This window comes from Paramisgurnus dabryanus, chromosome 3 (genome assembly GCF_030506205.2).
Source record: "Paramisgurnus dabryanus chromosome 3, PD_genome_1.1, whole genome shotgun sequence".
Lineage (NCBI taxonomy): Eukaryota > Metazoa > Chordata > Actinopteri > Cypriniformes > Cobitidae > Paramisgurnus > Paramisgurnus dabryanus.
In genome coordinates, this window is record NC_133339.1 from 3,156,804 (window position 1) to 3,175,109 (window position 18,306).

General features: G+C 37.7%; 1 protein-coding gene across 3 annotated transcripts; it reads left to right on the plus strand.

Moving 5' to 3' along the window:
* The first annotated feature begins 9,924 nt into the window (after window positions 1–9,924).
* On the plus strand, window positions 9,925–18,037 carry LOC135733811 (erythroblast NAD(P)(+)--arginine ADP-ribosyltransferase-like). 3 transcript variants are annotated; one of them, XM_065252594.2, is made up of 3 exons: window positions 9,925–10,021; window positions 10,301–10,427; window positions 16,738–18,037. In XM_065252594.2, the coding sequence occupies exons 2-3, from the start codon at window positions 10,371–10,373 to the stop codon at window positions 17,491–17,493; spliced, it is 813 nt and encodes a 270-aa protein (XP_065108666.1). In that variant the 5' UTR covers window positions 9,925–10,021; window positions 10,301–10,370; the 3' UTR covers window positions 17,494–18,037. The 3 variants fall into 3 exon arrangements, with proteins under 3 accessions (XP_065108666.1, XP_065108667.1, XP_065108665.1); XM_065252595.2 differs by lacking the exon at window positions 16,738–18,037 and adding an exon at window positions 10,516–11,769; XM_065252593.1 differs by lacking the exons at window positions 9,925–10,021; window positions 10,301–10,427 and adding exons at window positions 16,109–16,240; window positions 16,523–16,649.
* The last annotated feature ends 269 nt before the right edge of the window (window positions 18,038–18,306 follow it).

Consider the following 18,306-nt stretch of genomic DNA (forward strand, 5'->3'; position numbering starts at 1 on the left):
AAGTCCAGGATAAGAAATAGCAGATAAGAAACTGTTCACACATTAAAATTAGACAACTATTCTTTCACCTTGCACATAGTCTTGTCTAGTAGTTTCTCTTGTTAACTATCTTTTGGAACAGCTGATTTGCAACAGATAGTGTAGGCCAGAGTATGATAACATTATATTTTTAGGGGGACATTTTGCAAATATTACAGGTAGGTCTAATACATTAATAAAAAAATAAATTAATACTATATTCTAAAACATAAAAGATGAGGGAAGCATGATGTTTTAAGAGATTAGTTCATAGTTATTAGTTATAGTATATTAGTTTTTTAACAAACTTTAATATACTGTATATTTTGTAATGCACTGTAAGTCGCTTTGGATAAAAGCCTTAATATTTAAATAAAAATATAAAAATCACAGTATTTAATCTGTATTTAAATACATTTTACAACATATGACACTCTTAACCCAATACAGGGTTTCTAAATTGATGCTTATATATTTTAGTCAAGTAACCTAATGTCAATTACTGTAGTTACGGTAGTGCAACTCTATATGACATAACAAATAACTGATTTAATGATTTTAAACAGATTCTTGTCAGTGCAGTTTTGACATACAACGATGGCCGGGCAAATTGTAATTTCGAGCCCTGCGATAAGTTATTAACATAATTGAAAAGTTCCTCTTATTTAACAGTACTCACTTTGTTTGACATCTTTGTTGGAAACTGTAGCGGGACAGGCTGCATCTCTGTCGGCATCCTCTCTGACTTGGGGTGTGGGAGGCGGGTGGAGCGGACGAGGGCGCTTGGCAATCGTTAGCTGAGCTCCTGGTTAACAACACTGATGTTGATTACTATCGTTAGCTTGAACTGCTAGCTAAAAACGGGGATGTAGCATTGCGAGGTTGTTTGTAAATCTGATAAAAGGTTTCAGTAGTACGCTTTATTAATGATGGCAGGCTGTGAACCAGGTAGTGATTGACAGTTCTCTAATCCAATTGCGTTGGGCATTGTCAGATTGACGGCAACCTAGCCCAATGGCGTTTAGGCGAATCAAATTTCAAGGGAATCCGGTGCCTCGGTCCTCCTATCGCATAAGTAACTTATTTTACTGAGTATTTTAGGGTATTTTTGCGTTTATTCATATCATGCGATTGGATTAGCTACAAGAGAAGTGGAAATACGGCGTATACCTGCGTATACCCTGCACCAAATCACTGTTAAGAAATGGGTATATGCAAATCCGACTGAAAAAGAAGTGAGTATACGCCTTATACCTGCGTATCCCCTGGACTACAGCACTGGGTCATACCAAGTAGTCGGGCGGGGGGTACATTACAGATTATTTAAAATATAATACTATCTTTCTTGCTGGCAAATTAAATTAATAAAGAAAACGAACAAAAGTATTCATTCAGAACATTTCATATTTATTTTAATCTGAATGATGTGATGATAATGGGGGGGGTTATATTAGCTGGATTTGATTTTTGAGGGGGTCATGACCCCCGTAACCCCCGTGCAAATTACGCGCATTCATACAATTATAATAATGTGATAAATAAGCGATAATTAAATCATGGTAGTTAAAGTGTAGTAACTAGGTTTTCGTATTATTTCGTATTACCATAGTTTCTTACACACGGCAGGACGTTGGCACTCCAGGAGCGACGTTGCCTTCAACTGTACTAGAGCTTGGCATAACTAGACAGATTGTATGTAATTATTAAAAAAAATAATACAAAAATAACGAAAACTACAAAATATCTTGATATTCAGTATTATTTTGTCTTATTCTAAATAATTTTAGGTAATCTCGAGGCCCCCTTAAGTTTATTGAGGCCCTCTTGAGGAGAATCACTGCTCTAGATAAAGCGAAAACCTTACAATGCAAATGAACAGTGCACATTGCAAGTTAATGTATAAGCAATAAGGTAGAGGAGGCTGTGTTGTATCGTGAATTTGTCACTGCTGAAGGGCAACAAAGCAAAGTGACTGCAACTCATTTAGCCGTGACTTATTTACAATACATTACTTGCCTCAAGTACCTTATTGTTATCAGAATCAGGTACTGGAGCTAAATGTTTTATAGTATTTTGCATACTGTTTATTTAAGGCTATAATCTATTATAATTCTAATATTATCACTATTTGATACTCAGCAGGTTCACTTTCACTCTAGTTTCCATATATTTCCTAGGAATTAAAATATTACATAATACACTGTTCTATTTCTAACAAAAGTGAATCATGAAAATTATATTACACAATATTTTATCTGTCTGTGTCAGGACGTTTGCAGGACACAAATAGACTTTTATTATGTATTCCACGTGTGTTCATAAATGGAATGGGGTATAATTATTACATTATTTAAATAAGAAATAACTCCATGTAACTTCAAGTACTCCATCCTAAACTATGTTTTAAACTGATATGCTTTGTTGTTCTTTGCTTTTTTGTGTTCTAATGTGAAGAAATTGTGAAAAGCGCTACAGAAATACAATTGAATAAGAGCACCTATTACATTTACTAAAAACAATGCTATTTTGTATAGAGAACGTAACAGATTGGTAAGTTAAGAATACTAAAACATTGAAATCATGTCTGCATTCGTGTTTGTAGAAACGACAAACAAGCGCTACTCTGCCCTGCAAAAAAACTCGTGTTTGAATCATGGTTTAGTCGGTAGTAAAGGTTTTAAATATAAAAACATAAACTACTTACAGGAATGTTAGAAGCGTGAGGAATTATGATAATGACCGTCGTATCCACGTCAACCGGCCGAGGAAATTATCTGTTGCCTACAATCTGTGTGTTAGTTGTAGTCCAAGAAAAGACATTTAAGCTGGAGGAGATACTGTAACTCACGTCATTGTTTACTTTGGGATTCGTACCTTTGCATATCATTTAACATTTACCAATACACTGTTTCACACCAAAGGCAATTTAAAATCATGAATCGAATAATAGATGCTCTTTAAAGCAATATTGAAAAACATTTTAAGGTCTTTTCTTATTAAGTAACTGTACTTGAATGCCTATTTTTTATTCCATTTACATTCATAGATTTGGCAGACGCTTTTATCCCAAACGACTTGCAGTGCATTACTGTAGTGCTCTGTATTTAGTCCGATAAAAGTTAATTTTCTTCGCTGTTTTGCCTCTGAAAAAAAACTATTAGAACTGACGAGAAATAATATAATGCAGCAGAGTTTTGTGTATCTGCTCTTGTAACTGTGTAACAATAAAAGCATGTGTACTTATGTTGTGAAGTCACCATAAAAAGTCTATTTGTGTCCTGAAAACATCCACAGTCAGATGAAAAAATTTGTAATATAATTGCAATAGTGGGAACTTCATATTTAGAAATACTCAGTTCCCTTAAGAACGGATTCTTAGAATTGAGTGCATTAGGTCTGCCTATTATTTCAAATATAAAACCCATTAATTCCTCATTTGTGCATGCAAGTATGTAACATTCTGTACACTTCACTACACTTTACTTTACTGAACTTTCAGTTTGATACATTGAAACTTCTTACTGGAACCAAATTCACCTGAAGGTCTTTACATCTGAAAAGGTTTGTTACTATAAATGTTTTTTGTCTTACAAAGGATATCTGTACAATTTTAATCGACAGCTATAGTGTGACGATGTGATATTCACAGGTAATTAAAAGTAAATGTTTTCATACAGTACAGGTAGCTCTTTAAAATGAAAGTTCCCTTTCGAGGAACTCGAGCTGCGTCGCCATAGCAACGCTTTGGGGAACGCCTCAGCGTCACTAATCTGAAGCACGTGTAAAACATAAACAATGATGAGATAATTGTATTCTGACCGTGATGCCGTGCGGACCAGGGGTATAAGAAGGCATCCCACACAAACACACTCGCTTTTAGTGCCTCAGCAAGTGACTACGTGTATGTTTGCATAAATCTGAAGTATGTTTAAGAAGTTCAAGTATGTGTATCTCCCTGTCAGCGCGATATCACAGACAAGGATACACATGTATATGTGTCTTCGAGCGCAGCACGCACAGTTGGCTTTTGAGGAAACTGGCTGTGTGCACTGTGAGCATTCCCGTGCACGTGTTGCGCTCCAGCTTCGCGCTTTAGAGAAGGATATCTCAGGCTCGCGCCCTCACGGATCCGGTCCCGCTTCTGTCGAGGCAGAGTGGTGACTGCACTCATGCGTGCAGGCGGCAGTATCCCCGCCTACACCCGTGACATCTGTCTCTCGCTCTCTAGGAAGCTTGGGTTCGCGGCTGCGATCCCACTTCTCAGCGGCGGTTGCACTCGTGGGAGTCACCATATGATTTCGCGCAGGCGGCTGTATCTCCGCCTGCACGTGAAGTCTCACTCGCCGGATCGGGCAGGCGCCCTGTGTGAGAGCCATATATTTTCAGCTGTCTATCTCCGGAAAGATGGATCATCTTCATAATCCGCCTACTGTTTAAGGCTAAACGTGCAGTTTCCACGTGAAGCCTCCTCTTTTTACAGTATGAAGGTATTATATATATACATACGTTTTTACACCTGTATGTGTAGGCTATGTATCTGCCTGTCACAGCCTGCATGAGCTGTTTGTCATTGTTTGTTTGATGAGTCAAACAGTGATTTTGTGTCTATGCTGTGTGTTGCTTGTACAGCTGTGCACAGCATTTATTCTCCTGATCGGCCGCTGGTGCGCCATAATTCAGATAATGATTTTGTGCAGTGGTCACCAATCCTGGTCCTGGAGGGCCGGTGTCTCTGCAGAGTTTAGTTCCAAGTCAACCCTAATCAAACACACCTGAAGCAGCTAATTAAGGTGCTTCAGGTGTGTTTGATTAGGGTTGGAGCTAAACTCTGCAGAGACACTGGCCCTCCAGGATTGGTGACCACTGATTTTGTGTGTTACGATTAGAGATCCTCATCTGCTGAGGCGGGTGACGTCTTCGTTCGTGGCACTCACTTTCTTATTGAAGCAAAGCATTCTCTGGTGGTGTGGAGAAAACCTTGGTTTCCATTCTAAGGCCTGTTTTTGGGTGCGTGCTACTGGCGTGTGACACTGACAACAGACGCACTCCCCACAGGTTGGAGTACAGTATGGAAGGCCGAGAGGTCCAAAATCACTACATTATTGATTTTGGGATAATGGCGTTGTGGTCTCTGGACAAACTGTGCTCATTGACGACAATTTGGATCCCAGGCCACTTGAATGTGGCAGATGCCCTGTATGGCAACACCCATTGCTGGGGAGTTGAGACTCCAGCCAGATGTGGTGAACCCCATTTGGAGAGGATTTGGATGCGCAGAGGTGGATCTGTTTGCGTCTCAGGACCGCACACACTCCCCAATGTGGCTTTCTCCTTTCCCCAATCACTCTGCCACAGAAGTTCTGGAGGAAGCTTGCCAGAGATATGGCCTGTTGGTTTGGCCTCTGAGGGGGCCAGGCTCATAGCTCAGGTCTTCCAGCTGAGGTTGTGGAGACCATACTTTACTCCAGACAAACCCAGTTAACTGCCCTGTTAATGTGGTGCTGAGGTTTCTGTAGGAGCAATTCCCTGCTGGTTTAACTTCTTCCACTCTTAAGGTTTAGGTGGCAGCAGTCTCTGCCTACCATACTCCTTTGGAAGGATATTATGTTCCCAACTGAGGTTGTGGAGACCATATGGTTACTCCAGAGCTCCCCCAGGAGCTTAGGCACTAAGTGGAGAAACTTCACCTCATGGTGTCCAGCTCACCTGACAGACCCAGTTAACTGCCCTGTTTATGTGGTACTGAGGTTTCTGCAGGAGCAATTCTCTGCTGGCTTACTTCCTTCCACTCTAAAGGCTTAGGTGGCAGCAGTTTCTGCCTACCATTGTAGCAAATGGCTCGGAGTCAGATCGGGGCCATTTGGCATCTGGATTTCAACAGCCCTAAAATTGTGATAATTAGATAACCCTGTCTCCTCTATCACCTATCAAGGCTGTAAAGTGGGCGACAATTAAAACAAATGCCGTCGTAAAAGGAGGTTCAAAGGAGTTCCATCAGAGCCGATCGAATGACGACTGCCAGAGACACAGCAGGGGGCACAGACTATATGTCTGTGATGAAACCACATTTAAAGATCACAATGAGCTGTTTAAATGTATATATATTTTATATCCCTTTACTGCATGATCGTGTATGTGTGATGTAACTGTGTGATAACACTTTAGTTAGATTTTGTTCACTGTAGCATGGTTCATATCTTAGGTATGAAATTATTATTCAACGTGATCTTAAACCCATGTCTTGTCTAGTATCAAATTAATCCACTCGTTATTTCCTAATCATTTCTATGTATCATATTACCATAAGCCGCATCAATGTCATTTAATATCGATTTGAAGAGTTATGGAAACAAACTTTTATAATTTGGCAATTACGCAAATGTGATGTCTAAAAGAACAAAGGCTTGTTTCCCGCGCGATCGAACACTTCGCACATTGGCCATTCACCTAAATGGGCTGGGCGCGTTAAAGGTCAAAACGGCCTATCGTCCAAGCCATCATTGCTCAGTTGCTCAGTTGCTCAGCGCTCAATCGCTCAATTCGCCAGCGCAGTTTGGAAACTCGCTGAGACTCACCCAGAGTCCCTCGGATTCATCATCTTTTCTCTGAGCCCTGTCCTACTCTTCGGGACAGTAATTTCCTGGCTTGCACTTTGCACTTCGAGTTCGGACAATTTACGCGGAACACTCTGCCATACGGAACAACCAAACAGACTTACGAGCACACCTGGATTATCTCTCTCTCTCTCTCTGCTCGCACCCGCGCGCACCAGACACTTCGTACTACATCACAAAGAGCCAAATGCAAGTATTAACCTTGTTCTACTCGCTGATGTTTAAGCTTTACCCCTTATGAAAATTAAGGCGATCCTTAGAGATTTTCCGATGGTTTGTGCAGATGTTAAGCAATAGTGCTATTGCCAATCTTTTACTCTCTCTCTCTCTCTAGCTTTTCAGTCTTTTCTTCAGTCTTTCATATAAAATCAATACGGGATGCGATTTGTCCCGTATTTAACATAGGTCCACAACTCCACATTATGCAGCATTCCAAGAAGTACACTTATAAAAGAAAGTAGGCCTGACATGCTCCAATAGTCGTCCCCTAGTCCTTTCATTATTTCAGGAAGCCTCTAGTCCTCTTATCTTATAGTTTCAGGTAAGCTAAAGCTTCTGAGTGCAAGGCAGTTGGAGAGTTTTTGAATAAATCAATCATAAATTTAGCACGAATTTGGCTATATTTAAGAAACGTGCGTTATTTGACGCATTTATCAGATCTTGCTCTTTTAACTTTCTACCCGTGCATGCACGTGCTGCGCATCCAAGTGATTGACATCAGAGGAGCGCGAGAAAAACTCAAGACAGCTATGAACTTGAAAGAGAACTTCCCTGCGCCTCGTCCATTAATTGTATATAGCAGGAAAAGTTATCAGTCTCTTCTGATAACTGAGAAATGGTGTGGCCTGTGATCATGTGAACTGACTGAAATGCGTGTGTCTCACAGTGAATGCGTGAGACTTGAGAGCCCTGTATATATATATATTTTTTTCCCCCAATATACTTTTTGGAATATCAAAGCATGTATGGATCTGTTAATTGAATAAGTTAATAAGATATGGTTAACATCTCACAAGTTCCTCCAAAAGCTTATTTTTACTGGTCTCAGTCACACTTTGTTTGCCTATGTTATTTATTGTCATAGCTGTGAATTCAATATGACCGCTTAAGTTGTGATAGTGAGAAATTGAGTTCATCTGTTCACACTGATTTTTAATAGCAGATATCATGTTATAATGTCACCCTATGGCTGGCAGGTTGTGACTGTGGTGCCCTTGAGCAAGGCAACTTAACCCTAATTGCTCCCGTGTGCTGGGATAGCAGCCCACTGCTCAGTGTGTGTGTGTGTGTTCACGACTTGCAATGTGTGTATTCACTACGCATGGGTTGGATTAAATGCAAAAGTCACATTTTGGGTATGCGTTGCATACTTGACAAGCATGTAACTTTCACTTTTTCACTTCACTTTACATTAATACTGTTGCTTTTTCATTAATACACTAATGCTTTTTACATCTCTGATCTCCATCTCATGTTGGACTGTGCCTGCTGCACCATGACTGTTCCTGTTATGATTTCGTCTTTCATCAGCTTTCTTTCTGATTGGGTATCATTTTATGTGACATCTAAAGCATGTGTGTGTGTTTTGTCCTTGGGGTTCCTCCAATATTTACGATTTGCAATCGAAGCGGCCCGGACATGCTTTGGAGCAGATTGACCATCAAGGCACAGTTTTCAACATAATTCAACATCAAAGTAGGGTAAGCAGATTCTCAGGATGGACAGACACCCTCACCCCACTACACACATGAAAGTATCTGTATCGGTATTGCAACAGGCACAGAGTTGCAATTGGCCTACTTTTAAATTATTGCTGATGGGTTATTTATTTTTGTGGGTTAAATTATATTTGATTAAAATGCTTGTATTTTACTGAAAGTAAACACATTTTTTGTGATGAAGAGGTACCAGTGCAGAGCCTGTGTACGTTTCCTTGGTAACTAATTGGGTTTTTTCCAGGCGTTTTGCTAGTTTGTTTGTTTATTCTTAACACCATTCCAGCACCTATGACTAAATTCATGCAAGATCCATACAGGCATGCTTAGGAGGGCCAATTTGACATTTACAATTCACATAACCTGCATATTTTTGGCCTATAGGAGGAAACCAGAGTGCCCGGAGTAAACCCATGCTGACACAGGTAGAACATGCAAACTCCACACATAAGGCCACCAGGGGCTTGAAACAGGGACCTTCTTGCTGTGATGCAACTGTGCTACCCACTAAGCCACTGTGCCTCTCCGAAATGTTGCTAGTAAATGTTAAAAAAGAACATTTTACAATTTGGTATGATGTTTTAAGGTTTGGAATTTGGGCTACAGCATCAAGGGGTTTATTTTGTTCCACAGATCTGGCAACCCTGGATTTATGATTCTGCAATTGGACTGAACTAACTTGATTTAAATGGACTTCTATGGCCTCATTGTTAAATACTACATAGAAAATGTCCTAAATGTGATTTTAATAATAATAATTTGTTACATTTATAGCACTTTTCTGCAGCGCTTTACATACGAATGGGGGAATCTTCTCAACCACCACCAATGTGCAGCATCCAGCTGGATGATGGAATGGCAGCCATATGTCACCAGAACGCCCACCACACACCAGCTTATTAGTAGAGAGGAGACAGAGTGATAAAGTCAATTAGTATATGAGGGGATGATTAGTAGGACATCAAGCAAGTTTGGCCAGGATGCCGGGGCACACCTTTACTCTTTTTTTGAAAGACATCCTGGGATTTTAACGACCACAGAGAGTCGGGACCTCTGTTTAACTTGTCATCCGAAGGACGGTGCTTTTTGAAAGTATAGTGTCCCTATCACAATACTGGGGTGTTAGGACCCACACAAACCACAGGGTGAGCACCCCCTGCTGGTCTCACTAACACCTCTACCAGCAGCATCGTGGTTATCCCAGAAAGTCTCCCATCCAAGTACTGACCAGGCTTAACCCTACTTAGCTTCAGTGGGCAACCAGTCTTGGGCTACAGGGTGATATGGCTGCTGGCCGTACCATCGTATGATCATTTTCATAAGATTTTTAAATTGAACAAGTTATGATCATTTAAAAGTACCTTCACCATTAAAACACAATGCTCCAAGTTGTCTGAGATAGATGGCTGCCAGGCAATGACGTTATAGAGACTCCACCAAAAGTCATCTAGCCTTCATTATACAGATGATAACTATAAAAAAATACTCATTAAATATTCAAATGTCATTTTCTTGGAAACCTTTGACCCGCCTACTACTTTCAAAAGTATAAAACCCTCTTAGTTTGTTGCTCATTTCCAGATCTCAACATCATATCCACTTTACTGAACTTTGATACTTTGAAAATTTAAGAATACTGGAACAAAATCACCTGAAGTCTGAACATCTGAAAAGGTTTGTTACTGTGAATGATTTTGTCCACCAAAGATGCCTGTGAATTTTAACTAATAGTTTGCAGATATTATTAGACATTCACGCTAGTCGTCTGCTGTCTGGGCAGGTAACGCTTGAGTTAAAGAAATATTTTTGCTTTTTTTAACTGGCTCTTTATAAAGTATATTGAATGCATCTTCATGTGTAAATTTAAAACTATAAAAAGTTGTGATGTGCTGTTTTCTATTGTGCAAAGATTTTGGATTTATTACACAATGTTGTATTTGTTGTCATTTGCAGCTTCTTCGCTGTATTATATTCATACCTGATCTCCATTCGTTGTGCATCTGAGGATTGAGACTAAATCAGGATGTTGATCACTGCAGCTCTTATTCTCATTGTCACCACTAAAGTTGTCCTAGGACAGGTAAGCTTGAATTAAGAGTCTGTATATTAGTAAACAATCATGATTACATTATTACTAAGCATATTAAAATGTTTCTCATTGGATATAGGATGACAGACTGGGTATTAAAAGACAGAGATATCTATTAAATATGGAAAAGGATTCAGTTGATGAACAGTATGATGGCTGCACAATGAAAATGGAAATATTAGTGAAGACAAAATATCTATCTGAAGAAATCCATGCTGACATATCAGGCTTTGGAAAAGTTTGGGAAAACAGTAAAAAAAAGATCACTGGACCAAAAGGCATTCTGAAAAGAGATCATTTAATTGCCATTTCTGTGTATACTGGTGGTATTGTATATAGAAAATTCAATGAGGATGTTAGGACCGGTAAACAGAAATACAAAGACAAGACATTCAAATGGTTTTCGCTTCATTTTTGGTTGACACGAGCGATACAGACTCTAAATGAAACGCAACAGGGATGCAAGTTAACTTTTCATGGTACCAATGTTACATTTGATGGTGTCAAGAACACAGAGATTCGTTTTGGCTCATTTGTGTCCACCTCTCGTACATCTAAAGTAGCAATGAAATTTGGAAGTGAATCTTGTTTTGAAATCATAACTTGTGAAGGTGCTGATGTGTCAAAATACTCCCCGTTACCTAATGAGAAAGAGGTGCTGATTCCCCCGTATGAGAAATTTAAAGTCACTGATATAAAGAAGGGTGACTGGTGTAAGACTGTGTTTGTGTTGAAGAGCACTGGTATAAAAAGTAACTTAAACTGTGCAGGCAAGCCCAAGAAATATCACAATGTAATTATCTCTGACTGATCAGCCTTTACATTTTTTCATTTCAATTTAAGCATGACTTTTATAAAGGTTAAGGATTGCAGCTTTAAGAAGTTTATCTGACTGATAATCTTTTAGTTTTTTTCTCGATTATATGCAGAGTTAAATGCATTTGTTGCATATTTAGCTGTTCTGTCGCTTACGTACACTGTAAAAAATCTTTGCTGCCTTAAACTGTTTAGTTTAATCAACTCGGATTTACAAGTCATTTTAATTTACTATTATTTACCTTGAAATGAGTTGTTATAAATTACAGAATATAGTTGAAATAAGTCAACTTCATTTGTTGTAGCAACTCATCTCTTGACAAGATAAAATAAAGTATGTACAGTAGAATACATTTTTTGTATAGTTCTTATTTAAACAGCTTTACCACTGATAACAAACCCTGATAACCCTGATGAGTCATCTTGACCGGTACTACTTAATGCTTTACTCTGCTGTCTGGTTTCTCATGCTATGTTTGAATTTGTTACAAAAACCAAATAAAATATTTCAAATGTATATTTTGTGTCAAATTCTTATCATATATATTTATGCATTTGGCAGACGCTTTTATCCAAAGAGACTTACAGTTCATTACAAACTATATTTTTTATCAGTATGCGCGTTCCCTGGGTTGGAAACCATGACCTTTTGCTGAGCTACAGGAACACTTACGTGACTAGTCGTCTTTCATTTACTCGCCCTCATGCAATTATAATAATGTGATAAATAAGCGATAATTAAATCATGGTAGTTAAAGTGTAGTAACTACGTTTTTGACAGATTGATAACAATTCGTATTACCATAGTTTCTTACACACGGCAGGAGCGACGTTGCCTACACCTGTACTAGAGCTGGGCATAACTAGACAGATTGTATGTAATTATAACAAAAAATATTACAAAAATAACGAAAAGTACGAAATATCTTGATATTCAGTATTATTTTATCTTACTCTAAATAATTTTAGGTCATCTCGAGGCCCCTTTGGAAGTTTATTGAGGCCTGCAGTGACTGCAACTCCTTTAGCCGTGACTTATTTACAATACATTACTTGCCTCAAGTACCTTATTGTTATCAGAATCAGGTACTGGAGCTAAATGTTTTATAGTATTTTAGTAAATCTATTATAATTCGAATATTTTCACTATTTGATACTCAGCAGGTTCACTTTCACTCTCAAATTTAAATATCCTAAACTATATTTAAAACTGATATGCTTTGTTGTTGTTTGCTTTTTTGTGTTCTTATGTGAAGCTGCTTTGGTACGATGAACAATTGTGAAAAGCGCTACAGAAATACAATTGAATAAGAGCACCTATTACATTGCTACTATTTTGTATAGAGAATGTAACAGATTGGTAAGTTAAGAATACTAAAACATTAAAATCATGTCTGCATTTGTGTTTGTAGAAACGACAAACAAGCGCTACTCTGCCCTGCACAACACTCGTGTTTGAATCATGGTTTATCATTTTACTCCACTGCAGTTACAAAAGAACAGAAAAAACTCTTAAATTCGGTCAGTTAATAAAGATCTGTGAGATTAAACATTACTGGCAGATATGTCTGGATCAGATAAGGGTTGGTCAGTGGTCTTCCAGGAGACAGATTGGATATCGCTGACATAAGCATGTTTGGTCTTATCACCATAAGTGTGGTTACTTCATGATAAATCAGCAAACGCTGAAGATCAGCACTTTTCAATGTTAAATGAAATCAACTGATCTGAATTTGGTGCATGGATTAATTTCCAGCTTTATCTTCCTGGTCGGAGACCCTTGACTCTGTATTTAAAGCAGAAGAGGACTTCACTGTGCTTCACACATCGCTGGACTGAACAGTGACTACAATGAGATCTTTTGGTTCATAACTACACTGCTACTGCTGCACTCCTGCACCCCAGGTAATCCGACTACACTAATAACAGTTTCTCATAACCGGTTAAATAGTTTAAAAAGTCTTAAAATAGGAGGAAATAACGGTAAGGAGTCCATTCCATGCAGCCGCCCATACATGCTCTACATTCGTGACAAACAAACACATACAGCATGTGGTGGATTTTTGATTAGGAAGATTTTGGGTTTGACGGCTACCCTCTGAAAAAAAGAGTGAGTAAAATAATATACTATCAGTGACATCAAAACATCTATGTATTGGTTATCGAGTTAATTTGATCAATACCACATTTTCAATGACCTTGTTCTTCTAATAGAAAAATTTAGTTTTAAATTTTTAACTAAGCTTTTATAATTCGTTATAGTGAAGTATAAGAAGCAAAGTTTGTGTTTTGATGTCACTGATAGTATATTATTTTACTCACTCTTTTTTTCAGTGGGTAGCCGTCAAACCCAAAATCTTCCTTATCAAAAATCCACCACATGCTGTATGTGTTTGTTTGTCACGAATGTAGATCCATAAAATGTTGATTTTTTTTTAACTTAATTTCTTTATTTATTAAGAAAGTAATATATTACTTTTTTGCATCTTCTGTATAATAAAAAAACCTTTTTATATTTCAGTCTATAATGCTGAACATGCTGCTAGTTTGGAGGTGGAAGCAAAACTTTTGTGATGTAAACAGCTCTGTTTCATGGCAGTGATGGTAAATGTGTATTTGCTGGTAGCATTAAATCAATCATTTTTTAAGGTTAAAACAAAATTGACATTAACAAGACACCGAACAACGCTTTGGTATAAAGACCAGAATACATGCTTGGAAAAAAATCTGGAAGTTCTGTTTGTGTGTGTGTTGTCTATAAACAGGGATGGATTAAGACAAAAAATCAGCCGACAATAAAAAATACAAATATACTAAATAAAATAATTGAAAGAATACATATTTACAATGAGCACTTAACTCAAATAACTAGGGCGTAATATTTGAGCAAGTGCAGAACCAATTCAAATGACAACACTGTACTGTATGTTTATAAACTTCTTGTGTGGGAGTGAAGGAAATCCTATTGCAATCGGTATTTGCCAGTCCAAACCTAAAGGTTTTTATCATGGAGCTTTTCAGCGCCTCCTTTCCTTGTTGGTTTGTTCAACAGGCAAACTTCCTGATTTCAGATCAGTTTATTTTAATATCTAACTGCATTTAAAAGGAAGTGTTGATCATCAGCTTTTACTGATCTACACTCTTAGAACGAATGTGTTAAAAAATACATTAAAGTTGATTCTGGGACAACACATTAAATGTGTTTTCCCGGAATCCACCCATCTCTTTGTTATTATTGAAACAACACATTTTGTGTTACTTTTAACACAACTTGTGTTATATTTTAACACAAAATCAACACAAAGCGACACATAATTTGTTAAAAGCTTAATGCACAAAGATTTGTTAATCCTTTCTAAGAGTGTATCCTAATAAAGCTCTGTTTGATTGAGATCAGGTGTTGATGTTCACAGTGAACTTTTAGGGGTGGTTTCACGGACAGGGATTAGCTTAAGCCAGGACTAGGCCTTAGTTTAATTAGGAAATATAACTAGTTTTAACAAACATGCCTTACTGAAAACATTACTTGTGTGCATTTTGAAGCAAAATTAAGGACACTGATATATTTTAAGATATGGCATTGCAAGTTGTTTTCAGTTTGGACAGCTCTTACATTTATTTTAGTCTAGGACTAGTCTAATCCCTTTCCGGGAAACCACCCCTTAAACTTTATTTTACTTTACAATCATATAAATAAGAGTGAGTGCAGGTGCTATCAGCTCCCTTGTTCAGTCAGGGCACTGTGATTAGGGAGTCTGCCATTACACCAAACGTTAGTTACCTAAAAATTCCATGCAACGCAAAAAACAGTGAGCATAGATGGTCCCCATGTTCTCTTACCGGAAATCAACTGACCTTTTCTAAAGCCCTCCAACCGAAAAACATGCAAGCCTACTCAATAAACTTTATGATATGCAAACTTTTATAAAGAAAAACGTTTGTTTTAGTTTACATATAAACACACATTGCTAGACAGTGCAAACATTGCATTTCGAATATGTTTGTGATATGTTTGATAAACTGTAATTAAATAAAGGTTGTATTGAGCAGCTGCACTCTGCTTGATTGATTCGTTGTTATGGAGTTATTAAATCATTATTTTTAATTTTGTTGTCATCAATTAAATGTTTCATAAAAGTGACTTTACTAAAAAAGGACGATGACTGGGCTGGTCAGTCATTGGGCCAGCTTAATGTCATAAAAAAAAAAACAATGGGCTGCTGCTTAAATGTCAGTGGGCCGGTCTGTCTAGAAAAAAAGACGCTAATGGGGCTGCTCAGACAGAGATAGTATGAGATATATCGGCCCAAAAAGTACGTCGGCGCACCGGGAAACTGCCCAGTGTGCCAGATGGCCAGTCCACCCCTGCCTCTGTTTAACTTGTCATCCGAAAGACGGTGCTTTTTGAAAGTATAGTGTCCCTATCACAATACTGGGCTGTTAGGACCCACACAAACCACAGGGTGACCACCCCCTGCTGGTCTCACTAACACCTCTACCAGCAGCAACGTGGTTTTCCCAGAAGGTCTCCCATCCCAGTACTAACCAGGCTTAACCCTACTTAGCTTCAGTGCGCAACCAGTCTTGGGCTACAGGGTGATATGGCTGCTGGCTAAACCATCTTATGATCATTTTCATAAGATTTTTTAATTGAGCAAGTTATGAGCATTTAAAAGTACCTGCACCATTAAAACACAATGCTACATGTTGTCTGAGATAGATGGCTGCCAGGCAATGACGTTAGACTCCACTGTAAGACATCTAGCCTTCATTATACAGATGATAACTATAAAAAAATACTCATTTAATATTCAGATGTCATTTTCTTGGAAACCTTTGACCCGCCTACTACTTTCAAAAGTATAAAACCCTCTTAGTTTCTTGCTCATTGCCAGATCTCAACATCATATCCACTTTACTGAACTTTGATACTTTGAAAATTGAAGAATCCTTGAACAAAATCACCTGAAGTCTGAACATCTGAAAAGGTTTGTTACTGTAAATGATTTTGTCCACCAAAGATGCCTGTGAATTTTAACTAATAGTTTGCAGATATTATTAGACATTCACGCTAGTCGTCTGCTGTCTGGGCAGGTAACGCTTGAGTTAAAGAAATATTTTTGCTTTTTTTTTTAAATGGCTCTTTATAAAGTATATTGAATGCATCTTCATGTGTAAATTTTAAACTATAAGAAGTTGTGATGTGGTGTTTTCTATTGTGCAAAGATTTTGGATTTATTACACAATGTTGTATTTGTTGTCATATGCAGCTTCTTCGCTGTATTATATTCATACCTGATCTTCATTCGTTGTACATCTGAGGATTCAGACTAAATCAGGATGTTGATCACTGCAGCTCTTATTCTCATTGTCACCAGTAAAGTTGTCCTAGGACAGGTACGATTGAATTAAGAGTCTGTATATTATTGTACAATCATGATTACATTATTACTAAGCATATTAAAATGTTTCTCATTGGATATAGGATGACAGACTGGGTATTAACAGACATCCCAAGACATATCCATTAGATATGGCAGAGAATTCAGTTGATGACCGGTATTATGGCTGTACAGATGAGATGGAAGAATTGGTGGAGACAAAATATCTAACTGAAGAAATCCGTGCTGACATATCAGGCTTTGGAAAAGTTTGGAAAAACAGTGCAAATAACATCCCTGGACCAAAAGACAATCTGCAAAGAAATCATTTAATTGCCATTTCTGTGTATACTGGTGATAAAGTATTCAGTAAATTCAATGAGGATGTTAGGACCGATAAACAGAAATACAAAGACAATAAATACAAATGGTATTCGCTTCATTTTTGGTTGACACAAGCCATACAGACTCTAAAGAAAAAGCAAAAGGGACGCAAGTTCACTTTTCGTGGTACCAATGTTAAATTTGATGGTGTCAAGAACAAAGAGATTCGTTTTGGCCAATTTACGTCCTCCTCTCTTGATCGTAAAGTAACAATGGATTTCGGAAATCAATCTTGTTTTGAAATCGAGACTTATCACGGTGCTGATGTGTCAAAATACTCCCAGTTTCCTAATCAGAAAGAGGTGTTGATTCCCCCATACGAGACATTTAAAGTCACTAATATCAGGAAAGATCAGAAGGGTGACTGGTGTAAGACTGTGTTTGTGTTGAAGGGCAATGATATAAAAAGTAACTTAAACTGTGCAGTGGCATCAGTCAAGCCCAAGAAATATCACAATGTTATTATCTCTGACTGATCAGCCTTCAAATTTTTTCATTTAAATTTAAGCATGGCTTTTATAAAGTTTAAGGATTGCAGCTTTAAGTAGTTTATCTGAATGATAATCATTTAGGTTTTTTTCTCGATTATATGCAGAGTTAAATGCATTTGTTGCATATTTAGCTGTTCTGTCGCTTACGTACACTGTAAAAAAATCTTTGCTGCCTTAAACTGTTTAGTTTAATCAACTGGGATTTACAAGTCATTTTAATTTACTATTATTTACCTTGAAATGAGTTGTTATAAATTACAAAATATAGTTCAAATAAGTCAACTTCATTTGTTGTAGCAACTCATCTATTGACAAGATAAAATAAAGTAGGTACAGTAGAATAAATAAACAATTTTTTTTTTTGTATATAGTTCTTATTTAAACAGCTTTACCCCTGATAAAAAACCCTGATAACCCTGAAGAGTCATCTTGACCGGTACTACTTAGGTTTAATGCTTTACTCCGCTGTCTGGTTTCTCATGCTATGTTTGAATTTGCTACAAAAACCAAATAAAATATTTCAAATGTCTATTTTGTGTCAAATTCTTATTATATATATTTATGCATTTGGCAGACTGTCAGGAACTGCTCGCCTGGTCGCTCTATCACGACCAAGCGAGACAGTGGGGAACGAATCCAATTGCAGACGAGGTTGGGGTACATGAAACAAGACTTTAATAAATGACAAACACAAAGCAAAAACCCACGATGGGGAAACCAGTACTTGAAATAATATAAACCAGACTGGACTGACTTCTAACAAACAAGACTGGACTCGACCCAAACACGGACTGGACA

Coding starts and splice junctions, on each gene's coding strand:
- LOC135733811 (XM_065252594.2), top strand. CDS start 10,371: ATGTTGATCACTGCAGCTCTTATTCTCATTGTCACCACTAAAGTTGTC. Junction 10,428..16,737: donor CTAAAGTTGTCCTAGGACAG/GTAAGCTTGAAT, acceptor CATTGGATATAG/GATGACAGACTGGGTATTAA.